This window comes from Myxine glutinosa, chromosome 5 (assembly GCF_964187855.1).
Source record: "Myxine glutinosa chromosome 5, kmMyxGlut1.1, whole genome shotgun sequence".
Lineage (NCBI taxonomy): Eukaryota > Metazoa > Chordata > Myxini > Myxiniformes > Myxinidae > Myxine > Myxine glutinosa.
In genome coordinates, this window is record NC_136265.1 from 60,411,201 (window position 1) to 60,424,927 (window position 13,727).

Here is a 13,727-nt window from a genome sequence, read left to right on the forward strand (position 1 = left end):
TCTTCCCCCCTCCCCCTCCACCTCACCCCTTCCCCCTCCTCCCCTCCCCTTCACCCCCTCCCCTCCCCTCCCCTTCACCCCCTCCTCTCCCCTTCCACCTCTACCTGCCCCCTTCCCTCTTCCCCCCTCCCTCTCACCCCTCCCCTTCCCCCTCCTCCCCTCCCGTCCCCTTCTCCCTCCTCCCCTCCCCTTCACCCCCTCTCCTCCCCTTCACCCCCCTCTCCTCCCCTTCCACCTCTACCTGCCCCCTTCCCTCTTCCCCCCTCCCTCTCACCCCTCCCCTTCCCCCTCCTCCCCTCCCGTCCCCTTCCCCCTCCTCCCCTCCCCTTCACCCTCCTCCCCTCCCCTTCACCCCCTCTCCTCCCCTTCCACCTCTACCTGCCCCCCTCCCCCTCCACCTCACCCCTCCCCTTCCCCTCCTCCCCTCCCGTCCCCTTCACCCCCTCCCCTCCCCTTCCACCTCTACCTGCCCCCTTCCCCCTCCCCTCTTCCCCCCTCCCCCTCACCCCTTCCCCCCTCCCCCTCACCCCTTCCCCCTCCTCCCCTCCCGTCCCCCTTCACCCCCTCTCTCCCCTCCCCTTCCACCTCTACCTGCCCCCTTCCCTCTTACCCCCTCCCCTCACCTTCCCCCTCCTCCCCTCCCGTCCCCTTCACCCCCTCCCCTTCCACCCCTACCTGCCCCCTTCCCCCATCCCCCGCCCGGCAACGCCGGGTACTTCTGCTAGTTATTTATAATCCTGTTCATTATACAATTGTGTAACCACGCCCCCAGTGGTGTTTATTATGGCGGACATGGATTTATCCCCCCATTGGAGGAAGACCCTCTCGTGAGCAGGCCATTGGTGCTCCTGTGGTTAGCAGCGACTGCCCCTTAGCAGTGACTGAAAGAGAGTGGCAATCATGTGTGAAGAATTGCCTGTTTGGTCAGAGTCGCCCAGATAGCCCAGATGGCAGAGCACTGGTACGGTTCACTGGAGGACCTGGGTTCGATTCCTAGTCTGAGCGGGGTCATACCAAACACCGTCCGGAGCGCCTGGAGACGCCCGGAGAAACGAGTACAGCAAATGAACACTTTTTTGCAGTCGGAAGTTTGTTGAGTTCAATTCCGCTGTTTAAATTTTAAAAATCGGTTCAGAATAAGAGTTTATCGAGTGTATCGCATTGAGCGGAAATTAAATAAAGGTCCGAACCCCGCCCAGAATTTTTTTTAAATATTTATTTATTTATTTTGTATACAAGATCGAGGCTCATGTAAGAGCTAACATTAATCACAAAAAGACAAACTGACACATAAAACATGATAAAGGGAGCGGGAGACAAGATGGAGAGCAGGGACATCAGGATATCTGTGGGAGGGAGAGGGCTTGGGGGGAAGAGGCAAGGGAATGGGGGGGCAGGGGGGGGTGGGAGAGGTAAAAAAAACACATGGACACTGCTCGGACTTCCTGGAAAGAAGTCGGTATTTCAAAAAAGTGGATCTGGGGTGAATTAACGGGGGTAGAAAAGATCAAGGTTTTGGATGGGGGAAGATAAGAGATGGTGGTGGACAGCTGTTTTGAAGACCTGGAGGGAGGAGTGGGATTGAAGAGAGTAGAAGAGAGATGAAGATGCCTGGGTTCGTGCCTTTATTTAATTTCCGCTCAATGCGATACGCTCGATAAACTCTTATTCTGAACCGAACCGACTCAACCAAGTTTCGACCCCAAAAACGTGTTCATTTGCTAAAAACGTGTCTCCGGGCGGTGTTTGGTACGACCCTCTGAGCGTGTAATTTTCCCACATATGTCAATTAATTTCCTAACAGTTCTGGCCTTCCCTTTTCAAGAGGCAGGTTTCACATTTCCTCAAAAACTCTGATTATTTTTCCTTCTCTTTACTTCTTTATTTCCTGTTTTTTTGTTGTTTTTTTCCTTTAACGCCTGGTCTAGATGAGGACGATACAGTCCGTTACTGTGGGCTTTAATGTAAAATACAAATCGCTGATTGTAGTGTTTTTATTGATTATATCGTCAAGGTTTTTCAAAACTTTTTAAAGTTCCAGTCTTTCAAAGTTTGGTTTATAAATGGATTGTTTTTGTTTCAGATTTTATCGCGAAAATGAAGGTGAAGTCCGAGTTTGTCGATGATTCGTTCCCTCAAGACAAAGGTTTGAACAAAAACACGTTGTTAATGTTGTGGTTTAATTGTTTATGATAATAATGTTCCAATCCAAAGTTAACTTTACAACAATTTTTCCCACACTTGTTTTTCTCCCAAGATCCAAATGTCCATCAAGTTTGGTATTCAATTTTTGAATGAAAATCACAGATATGGTATTCATTCCTCCATTGCTCTTTCTCTGATTCTTATTCTGATGTACTGTACTCTGTTACAGAGCATTGGTGTTTCTTGGCAAGGGTTACACACTGTGTTTTTCCATTGCCTTCCCAACAGTAGTTTGAGCTGGAATTTGTTCAGTGTGCAGGCGATAGCTCGCCTACTCTTCATGAAGGACACAGTGGGATCTCTAACATCCACCGATTAATGTCGGCAGAATGGATGCCCATTTTATTATTTATTTTTTGGTTTATTGATCTGGAGAAAGCATTCGATAGGGTTCCACGCGAAGTATTGACATGGGCATTGAGGAAGTTAGGAGTGGAGGAATGGTTGATCAGTGTGGTGATGGCAATGTACAAAAGAGCGCGCACAGCTGTAAGGACGAAGGACGTGGACAGTGGTGAGTTTGAGGTGAAGGTGGGAGTGCATCAGGGGTCGGTACTAAATCCACTACTATTTGTAGCTGTGATGGAGGTGCTGGCTCGGAACGTAAAGGAGGGTTTACCGTGGGGGTTGTTGTATGCAGATGATCTGGTGTTGATTGCAGAAAGTATGGATGGACTAAAGGAAAAGATGAACAAGTGGAAGGAATGTATGGAGACAAAAGGTCTGAAGGTGAATATCGGAAAGACGAAGGTGATGGCAAGTGGTAAAGCATGTGGTGAGGTGGAAAGAACTGGGATGTGGCCCTGGGCTGTGTGCAGGAAAGGTGTCGGAGTGAACTCCATTCAATGTACAATGTGCGCTGAGTGGGTTCATCAAAAATGCAGTGGTCTGAGAGGGTCATTAACCAGTGTGGCAGCTACATTCAAATGTAAGGTGTGCACAGAGGGAGGTGCAGATGGAGGAGATATTGAGTTGGATCTTCGAGACGACGTGAAGCTGGAAGGTGTGAAAACATTTTGCTACTTCGGAGACATGCTGAATGGAGAAGGTGGATCAGACTCGGCAACGGTTGCTAGAGTGAGATGTGCATGGAAGAGGTTTCGGGAACTGAGTGGCGTGCTGATGAGGAGGGGAGTGTCGTTGAAGCTGAAAGGAAAGGTGTATGCTGCATGTGTGAGAAGTGTTATGATTTATGGGAGTGAGACATGGGTAATGAACGTAGAGCAGCAACGAAGGCTGGAAAGGGTGGAAATGCGAATGGTTCGGTGGATGTGCAGAGTATCGTTCAGAGAGAGGAAGACAAATGATGAATTGCGAAAGATGATGGGAATAGAGCCTGTGATTGATGCTGTGAAGAGGAACAGGTTGAGATGGTTTGGTCATGTGTTGAGGAAGGATGAAAGTGACTGGTTGAGAAGAGTGATGGAAATGAATGTAGAAGGAAGTAGAGGACGGGGAAGACCGAGAAAGACTTGGCTAAAGATGGTGGAAGAAGAAATGCGGGCAAGGGGGTTAACAAGGAGAGATGCAGAAAATAGGGCAAAATGGAGAAGATTGTCATGGGGACCGCAAGGCTAACCCCCGCTCTCGCAGGGAAAATGGCCTTAAAGTGCATGTTGTTGTTGTTGTTGTTGTTGTATACAAAGGGTGCCCAGTTCAACGGATCGACAGTAACCGGGACGACAGTTTATAGCTTGGTTGAGATTTGAACCCAAGTTAAACAGCTTAGAGGTAAGTGTGCATCCATCTCGGGCATCCTGTCAGCACCATTCCTATTTACTTGAGTTTGCACACATCAGGAATACCAACCTTGTCCAAGATGGTATACTTTGGGTGGGGTGGAGGGGGTGGGATGATGTAAAAAGACGCCAAGCAAGGAGGCTTATCTTATCCACAATTTAAATTAACCAATTCAAACCCCATATAATTATCTACGTTCCCCAATGGACGTCACCTGCTTCAGCTGTCAGCGAAGCCAAAATTCTCAAATTAAAAGCTACCTAGCCAATTTCGCAAGGTACCTGCCCTCCATAGCACGTTGCAAGTCGCATGGGACCCAGTGGAACTCTGTTCCACTCATACTCGACTTCATTCCTCCACACTCATACTCCACTTATAACAGTTACTATTCATTCCCTGGAAAGCCATGACATCTCAATGACCTGCACATGTGGCCTCAACTTGGCAGTAGGGATGTCCTAAAATGTGGCAGTGAGGGTGTATCGGTGTTTGCATGCTCGCAGCACAAAGTCCCCAAATCTAGGATTTGTTTGGGGTCCCTCCTTGACTTACCGTAACAGCCTCCCATAAATGTGGACCTCATAACATTTTGCTTGGGCCTCATAACACTGTGTATGACACTCCTTGGCCTTCCCGTGGGTCGCCAGCGATCTTCCCGCCCCGTGGCCCACTGATCCGATCCTCCTTCCAGCTGGTTCTCCAATTCTCAGTTGCAGGTTGGGTTATGGGGGTGAAGCATGGTGAGAGGCTGCAGTCCTCACTCTCCTCCAGAGCTTCATCATCTGCAGACACGCACCACTTCCCCACGCAATAATCCCTCCCAGTTGCCATTCATTTTCCTCCTACATCTTCAGTAAATGCTAAAAGTGGTGTTTATACCTGCCATGGCCTGTATACACAATAACCATCAATAAACTGCACAATAAACACAAGTGGAAACTAGAACGTCACTCAGTAGAGAGCATACCTCCGCCTGGTTGGCCATATCACAATGGTGAAGAATCACTTAAAAAATTAAATAATTATCATATCCGAATCCATATTCAGATCTTCACCAAAATCGAATTGATTCTTCCTTGTCACACACACAACCTGTCCATCATGTTTCGTCCAAATCCATCCATAATTTTTTGAGATATTCTGCTGCGTATCGTTTTTGGCCCTTTCTCCCAATGGTGAAGAATCAGTTAAAAATTCTCGTAGCTGGATCCGAATCTGGATCTTCACCAAAATATCATCATTTCGTCCTTGTGACGTACGCTACATCTCTGCCAAATTTCGCCCGAGTCCATCCACAACTTTTTGAGATATTTTGTTCACAGACAAACAGACAAACAGATAGGGGTGAAAACATAACCTCCATCCACCTTTGGTGGCGGAGGTAATTATTTTATTCACACATATCACATTTAACCATTTCCACCCGGTCCACATTGACTCTCATGGCCTCTCTTGCCCCTCACCCATACCAATCCCCAACTCACCTGCATACCCCCAAAAGCAAAGCATGGTGAGTCGTGACAATGGAGAAAGGTAAATTTCAGAACAAATCCAATTACCACTACAGGGAGCTTGTTCAATACCAGCAGTGCCTGCTGCAGCCAATCTTCTCATGTAAACCCTACCAATTAAAACCAAGAGCTCTCGTCCCAAATGGAAAACCCATTAATCACAGTGGACCATCTGTGGTTATGCACGTCTCTCTGGGGCTTTCCCAATCCCCCCATAACTCTCCACAGGTATTTCAGTGGTTGTCTGTTGGGTGGTACTTGTACCTGGTCCTTGTGCATTGACCCACATTCATAGACCAGCCCAGCAAGCAGGTCTTAGCATGCTGATGGTTGCTAGACCGCATAACCAAGGTCACCTCCTCAGGCCCTTACTGGCCCTCAGTCGAGCCGCCATCAAGGTGTGGTCCACAACACCTCCTCCTCGTGGTCGTCACGGTGCACCATTACAGGTGTCCAGGAGGAACCACCTTGTTCCCCCAGAGGTCTCAACCCCCTTCAGGGTCAAGCGACCTCACTGGCCCGAGACAGTCATTTTGGCGGCGCCCTCATGGACATGTGATGCCATTCCCCACCAGACTTCCTGTGGGGTCTTGAGAGGTACCACACCACCTGTGTTGGAACCCCAAATCCTGCCAGTGCAAATCCCCAGTTGTCCCACTCACACAACCCAGTCTCGTGGGGAAGGGGGGGAGGGAGGGGGGCAGGGGAGTTTTCCACGAGGCCTCTCCTATTAACCCCTCCCACCCACCCCCCTTCCCCACCCCACTCCCACCCACCCCCCTTCCCCACCCCACTCCCCATAGGGTCCATCTCAAACACACGAGGTCCCGGTATGAATCTCAATGGGCGCAGTCTCGCTCTCCAGCTTAGGTCTGGACCCGCTCGCCGGTGGTCCAACCGTGCTCCCTCACTGAGCAGGTTTGCCTGCCACCCCACACGTCATAGGGTTGGAGACCTGGCTCACCGGCTCAGGCTCACCTGCCTGCATGTCCACCAGAGCAAGCATCAGGTCACACCCCACCGAAGGGCGTGCTGGGAGAATCCTTGCCGAGTTGTACCGCACACCTGTGGGGACTTTACCGCACACCAAGGCACTTGCTACACAATCCACAAAGCCTAACTTCTCTCCCTCTAAATCTTCTGCCTCGCTTGTCTCTTCTCTTCCCACCGCAGCAGAGCAACATCCACACTGCCACGATGTCTTCTCAGTCCTTTACAATTTACAAACGTCCCGATTGCATTTTACTTTATTGCTATTCCCCTGAACCAACCAAAACCACAAATTCCACTTTTTATCTCTGCCCATCAGCAGGGACTGGCAAGCTTGGCAGGACAGAAGGGACAATGGCAGTGCAAAGTACAGGAGAATCCTTGATGAAAACCTGCTTGAGTCAACCATTCATTTGAAAGTGGGAAAGAGATTCATATTTCAACAGGATAATGATCCGAAGCACAAAGCTAAAGCCACACTGGAGTGGCTGAATAAGAAGAAAATAAATGTTCTTGAGTGGCGCAGTCCAATTCCTGACTTGACTTCTTCAACTATAACAATGTTTAGTTTGATCCTTTCAGTTGTGAATAAAAAGGTTCATTTGTAAAAATTGTTTCTACATAATTCGTAATTCATCTAAATGTGGCATTATTGGTAGGGGGTGAATACTTTTGCACACCACTGTATAAATAGAAGAAGAAGATACAGGAGAAGAGTGGATAGGACGTGGAGAACAGAAAAAACAAAACAAGCGAGTCAACAGATACAAATATTGATGTGGGGACACGCAAAGCTGTACACAATGATGAAGTAAATAAAATTATATCCCCCCTATGCATCTTACTAAACCAAGGGACAGGAGAGGACTTGTATTGGGACAAGCTGGTTGAGGTCCCATTGCGACGAGCTCGAGCAACTCGGCCCATAAAGGTGAGGAGCAATGTAAGTGAGTGGCAATGAAGGTGAGGAGAGAGAGAGAGACGCAGGATGGCACAGATGCAAAACTATGATCCTCAGAGGTCAGGACTGGTGCATTTTCCCCACTGCGCAGTGTCGATCGCACTCCGCGTGTCTTCCGCCTCAGTCCTGTCCTCCCGGTGTTTGCAACAGTCTCCCTAAGCTCCCTTCCCCCCGCCCGCGCTCCGCGTAACAATATAAAAGATCTTTTTTTTCGGTCATATCTTGTTTAGTTTTAATGAGATATTTTTCTTTCAGGTTCTATTGTTAAAGTGAAGGTGAAGTCCGAGTTCATGGATGAATCATCCTTTCAAGACAAAGGTCTGAACCGCAACAACATTCTGCTTGTCCCATGTCTACTATATCTGGCACAAACATGTGAAATCCACTGATACTCATGATTTTTGGTTTGGCTCTCGTACATTGTACCAGTACCACCTTTTGAGGCCATTTTCCCCCGCAGAGCAGGGGTTGGCCTTTTTCGGGCACCGTGGTCCCCTTTTTGAAGCAATGTTTTATGGCCGGATGCCCTTCCTGCCGCCAACCTTGTTGGTCGCCTTTTTTGCGACACACAGGGAATTACCGGTGAACTGGTACTCAATTTGCCGACCTCGGAAGGATGACAGGATGAGTCAACCCCCCTGGCGTTAATTCAGCGATCGACCGGGATTCGAACCCAGGATCCTAGGATCCCAAGCCAGCACCCGAACCGCTGAACCCAGGATCCCAAGCCAGCACCCGAACCGCTAAGCCAACACCAGGCTATCGTACATTGCATGGGAGCTTATTCTCTCTCTTTCTCTCCCTCTTCCTTTCCCTCTCCTTCTCTCTTTTGTTGTTGTTGGATTTGCCTTAAGTCCATGTGACAACTTAAACATCCAGCTCGATAATAAACAAAATTCCTTCAAATTGCAATGTCACAATATTTGTTGAGATATCTGTGCGAAACGTTCACGCATCGCCGGTTATGATAGAATCAGTCCAAATTTGAATCCCATGAATGGAGAACATCAATATACAATGGGATGGCTTTGTTGTTACAGATGTTGATGGAAATCTGATTGTTGATCCTGAACTTGTGCATTGTCCCCTGACAGGTAAGTGTTCCTACTTTGAATCTTTATGTAAGCGTGATGTGCTTCTTCCCCCCCCCCCCCCCCCCCCCCCCATCCCTCTTGCGAAATGGCTGCATTTGCTATTTCTTAACGGCCAGAAACTTGTTCAGGACAACAAAATATAACGTGCAAACACACCCTTTCGTCATGGGATGAAATCAGTTATCACAGTGTCCTTTACACGAGTGTTGATGACATCCTTACTTGACTTGAAGTGCCCATCCCCATGTTATCGTCGCTTTTTTTTTTTTTTGGATACAAGATCGAGGCTCGTGAAAGAGCTAACATTAATCACACAAAAAGTCAAACCGACACACAAAACACAAAAATCATCTGATTATCATCAAATCATCTGATCAAATCATCTGATGATGAATCAAAAATCATCGCTGTGACATCATCTGATGCAAATCGTTTCTTCTGCCTTTAGGTTGGCTATCACAAGCACATCTTCAATGATCATGGAACAACCGACTGAAATAATACAATGTAATCTTAATTGTAATTGCAATGTAATCTTCCGTTTTCCGGTCCGGTCGTGAGAGGACGCTGGCGTCGTTTGCTCGCCGCTTCTCTGACTGGACCATTGTCCGTGTCTTGCTTTCCTGGTGGTCGTGGCGGATTTATGGCCATTGAGTCTTCCTCTGCGCGGTCCCGGCTCTGCTCTGCTGCTCCGGGCTTCACCTGCTCGGCTCCATCGCTGTTTCCTCGGGCCCACTCCCGTTGGTTGTGTCGATTGTTTCGCCTCCTCACCCTTGGCCGCGTGCTCGCTTTGCCTTCGCTCCTGCTGGCATGGCTCTGCGGTACTCTGCCGCAAGGCTTCTCCTGCTTAAAACCCGCTCCACCCCATCATGCATCTCTGCAATCAGATCGAATGGACTCCTGCGTCGACCCAGGTACATTCACCGTGGCTCCGGTCGTAAGTTTGTTTATTTACAATCAGGTCACTCCATCCCCATCCTCTGGTCGGCTCAGCGCACTCCCACTCATCGTCCCAACACACCTGGTCACAACAACGCACAAAATCGCACCTCCTGTCTGCGAACCCTGGCCAAATCACCTGGATTCATACCCGCCGTACAAAACAACATCAAGCTCACCCTGTTCAATACCCGGTCCCTCAACAACAAATGCCTCATCCTGAACGACTACATCCTGGAAAATAAACTGGACTTTCTCTGTCTCACTGAGACCTGGCAACAACCACTGGACTACTACACGCTCAACCTCACCACACCCAATGGATATTCTTACATCAATAAACCACGCTCGGAGGGCCGAGGTGGTGGAATTGCCGTTATTCACCGACAAGACATCAAGACCAACCTCATCTCCATCTCATCTGCTCCATCATTTGAACACCTGGCTTTTAAACTCTCTGGTCACACACAGTCAGTCATGGCTGTTGTCTACCGCCCTCCCAAACCACACCCATCATTCCTGTCTGACTTCTCCTACTTTCTGACCCAGCTATGTTCCCTCTCCCCCTCAATCCTCCTCCTTGGTGATTTCAATATCCACATGGACTCCACTGACTCCACGCTAACCACTGACTTCACTGATTTACTCACCTGCTTTAACCTCACTCAACATGTCAACTTTCCTACCCATAACCGTGGTCACATTTTGGACCTTGTCTGCTCTACTGGACTAATTTTGCACCATCTCTCTGGCTCCGACCTCACTCTCTCTGACCACCTAGCCATCACTCTGACCATCAACATCCCCACCCCAGCACCAAGGCATTATCGCACTATCAACTTCCGTAAGCTAAACGCTTTTTCACCTGCCTCATTCTCATCGACCCTCTCTGAAAAAATGTCCACTTCTCCCTTCGTTGACCTCCACACCCCTTCTGACCTCACTGACTACTACAACCACACTCTCTCTTCCTGCCTTGACCAAATTGCGCCTATAAAAACCAAAACAGTTTCTTTCACCCATTCTGCTCCCTGGTTTACCCCTGAGCTCCGCCTAATGAAAACTCGTGCTCGCCAACTTGAAAGACTCCGCAATAAAACAGGTCTCACAGTTCACTCCCAGGCCTACAAGGACCACATACAACACTATAAAGATGCCCTCTCCCGCGCCCGCTCCGCCTACTACTCTCAAATTATCCACTCTGGCTCCGGAAACCCAAAAGCACTCTTCTCTACAATAAACAAACTCCTCAGCCCCCTGAACACCACCACCCAGTCATTCACAATAGACAACTGCATCTCCTTCCTTTCATTCTTCCAACGCAAAATTGAAAACATCTACAACAGCTTGACCACCGCCGCACCCGCTCCCCCTCAAACCACCTGCCCCCCCTTATCCTGCCATCCCCTGTCTCAATTCTCCCCAGTCTCCCCTACTGACCTCTCTGAACTCCTCATCGGAATGAAAACTCCCACCTGCACTCTTGACCCCATCCCCTCCAGCTTTGTCAAGGCCTCCCTTCCTGCTCTTTCTCCACTTATCATTGCAACAATAAACTCCTCCCTGTCTACAGGCATCGTCCCACCATCCCTCAAAATTGCTGCTGTTACCCCCATTCTGAAAAAACCTGGACTAAACCCTGACACCCTAAATAACTTCAGACCCATCTCCAACCTACCCTTTCTGTCAAAGGTTTTGGAACGCGCTGTAGCCACTCAACTCAAGCATCACCTCTCTGCCAATAACCTGTATGAAACATTCCAATCCGGATTCCGGTCCAACCACAGTACTGAAACTGCTCTCCTCAAAATCACCAACGACCTTCTCCTCTCCTCTGATGCTGGCAACCTCAACATTCTCATCCTCCTCGACCTCAGCGCTGCCTTTGACACCATCGATCACACCATCCTCCTCACCCGACTTGAAACCACCTTTAACATTACCGGCACTGCCCTCTCTTGGATTAAATCATACCTCTCTGACAGACGTCAGTTCATCTCCATCAATAACTGCAAATCCCCCACTGCTCCCCTCCCCCAAGGTGTCCCCCAAGGTTCAGTTCTTGGCCCCCTCCTCTTTATCCTTTACCTGTCCCCCCTCGGTCACTTAATCCGCCGTCATGGTCTCCAATTCCACTGCTTCGCCGATGACATCCAGCTTTTCATCTCCACCAAGTCCATCTCCACCGCCACCCACTCTATCCTGACAAACTGCATCACTGAAATAAAATCCTGGCTTCAAATCAACTTCCTCAAACTTAACTGTGATAAATCTGAAATAATCATCATTGGCCCAAAAACGCTCACCAAGTCCACCCATAACTTTGCCCTCAACATCGACGGTTTCCCAGTGTCCACCTCCCCTCACATCCGGAATCTTGGCATCATCTTTGACCAAACCCTCTCCTTCGACAAATACACTAAACAGATCACAAAGACAGCCTTCTTCCACCTGAAAAACATCGCCCGTCTCCGTCCATCCCTCTCCTCTGTGGCTGCAGAAACCCTCATCCACGCCTTCATCACTTCCCGTCTGGACTACTGCAATAGCCTCCTTTATGGTTCACCCTCAACAATCACCAATAAACTCCAATACATTCAGAACTCCGCTGCCCGTCTACTCACCCATTCCCGGACCCGTGACCACATCACCCCCGTCCTTTACAAGCTTCACTGGCTCCCCATCTCCCAGAGAATCCAGTACAAAATCCTCCTCTTGACCTACAAAGCCCTCCATAACCTGGCCCCATCCTACCTGGCTGACCTCCTCTCCAGACACACTCCCACCCGCAACCTCCGCTCTGCTGGTACCAACCTCCTGACCCCCCCCATCCGGACCAAATTTAGATCCTGGGGGGACAGGGCCTTCTCCATCGCTGCTCCCACCCTCTGGAACTCGCTACCTCACACCATCAGAGACTCCTCCTCACTCACCACATTCAAAACATCACTCAAGACCCACCTGTTCAACACTGCATTCAACATTTAACCCACAGCATCTAACCCCTGACTATCTCCTCTCCTTCTCCCTCCTTTGTGCTTTGAATATTTCCCTATTGATTCTTCTTTTTTTGCAATTGTCTTTATGTTTTGCTATGCGTTATGTTTTGCACTCTGTCAAAGCGTCTTTGGGCTTCCTGAAAAGCGCTATATAAAATAAATGCATTATTATTATTATTATTAATTAAACTGTTGATCGAGAAATAATCCTTCAAAATTGATGTTCTTCTCAACACCCATCGCAGCCTTCATATATACATGGAAGGAAGTGCATTACAAACTAGATGGTATTCATAGAATACTTACCCTGCGCAGTCAACTGGGTAACAAAGTAGAAAAATAAGAAACATCAATAGATTTTTCGGTCAGGCCGAACGTATCGTCGAACGTGTCATATATCACAATCGCCATGCTCTACCTTGACGTTTTTCATTTGGTGTGAAACACAAACAAACTGATTGTTAAAATGACCGTCAAATATCTAAAGCATAGACTTTACGAATCTTCCAACGACACAGTAGTTTTCGGCCCGGCAGGAAGGGTCATGTTTTTTACCCAATCCTTGTGGGGTATATAGATTACAGTAGATATTCGCTCAGTTCTGTACGTAATACTTACCTCATGGATGTCTGGATTCCTCCAGGTTTCTTTGTTTAATGTTATAAGCAGCATTAGTGACTTTAAAAATCTAATCATACGTGTTTGTGGTTTATAATATTTTACAAGCCCGGCTACGCCGCTGTTAGATTCCGGTCTTGTTTTCTCTGCAACTGTTGGTCTGATGGACACTAAATTTTCACCATAGGAGCGCCTCGTCCTATCGATTTTTTAAATGATTATGACGTCATAGGTCATGTGGTACAGGCGCCGTCTTGGAAAAATCGAAAAACTTTACACCTTTATATCTCCAAAAACACTCCATGGAAAAAATTAAAGCGTGCCTCATTGTATAGAACTCCATATGGGGAATAGGTGGTGTTAACGATGACATCATTGGTGCCTTAATTATGACGACGTCATTCGACAGGACAACACTAAGTCTGATAAGTTTGAAATTTTTTGAGTGTGATATACGCAACAATTATATTATAAAATATAAATTTATGATGTAATCACTCGTGTGGTCTGGCAGCCATATTGGATCAAAGAAAAAAAACCCTTCAAAAACAAAACAGTTGGCTCACACCAAGTTGACTGTGCAAGGTTCGTATTGTTACAGACGCGGTTTTGGATGTTAGTTTACCGAGCGGTTTGGTATGACCGCGTCTGCACAGTTTACCCGATTCCA

At 48.1% G+C, this 13,727-nt stretch overlaps 1 protein-coding gene across 1 annotated transcript in view; it reads left to right on the plus strand.

The window, feature by feature from the left end:
• LOC137427486 (uncharacterized) overlaps nt 1–13,727 on the plus strand; it is an 84,647-nt gene that overhangs the window by 45,897 nt on the left and 25,023 nt on the right. The window contains exons 7-9 of the mRNA XM_068117017.2: nt 2,084–2,146; nt 7,663–7,725; nt 8,448–8,501. Of these exons, the coding sequence (XP_067973118.2) occupies nt 2,084–2,146; nt 7,663–7,725; nt 8,448–8,501 (180 nt within the window). The remainder of the gene's footprint in view (nt 1–2,083; nt 2,147–7,662; nt 7,726–8,447; nt 8,502–13,727) is intronic.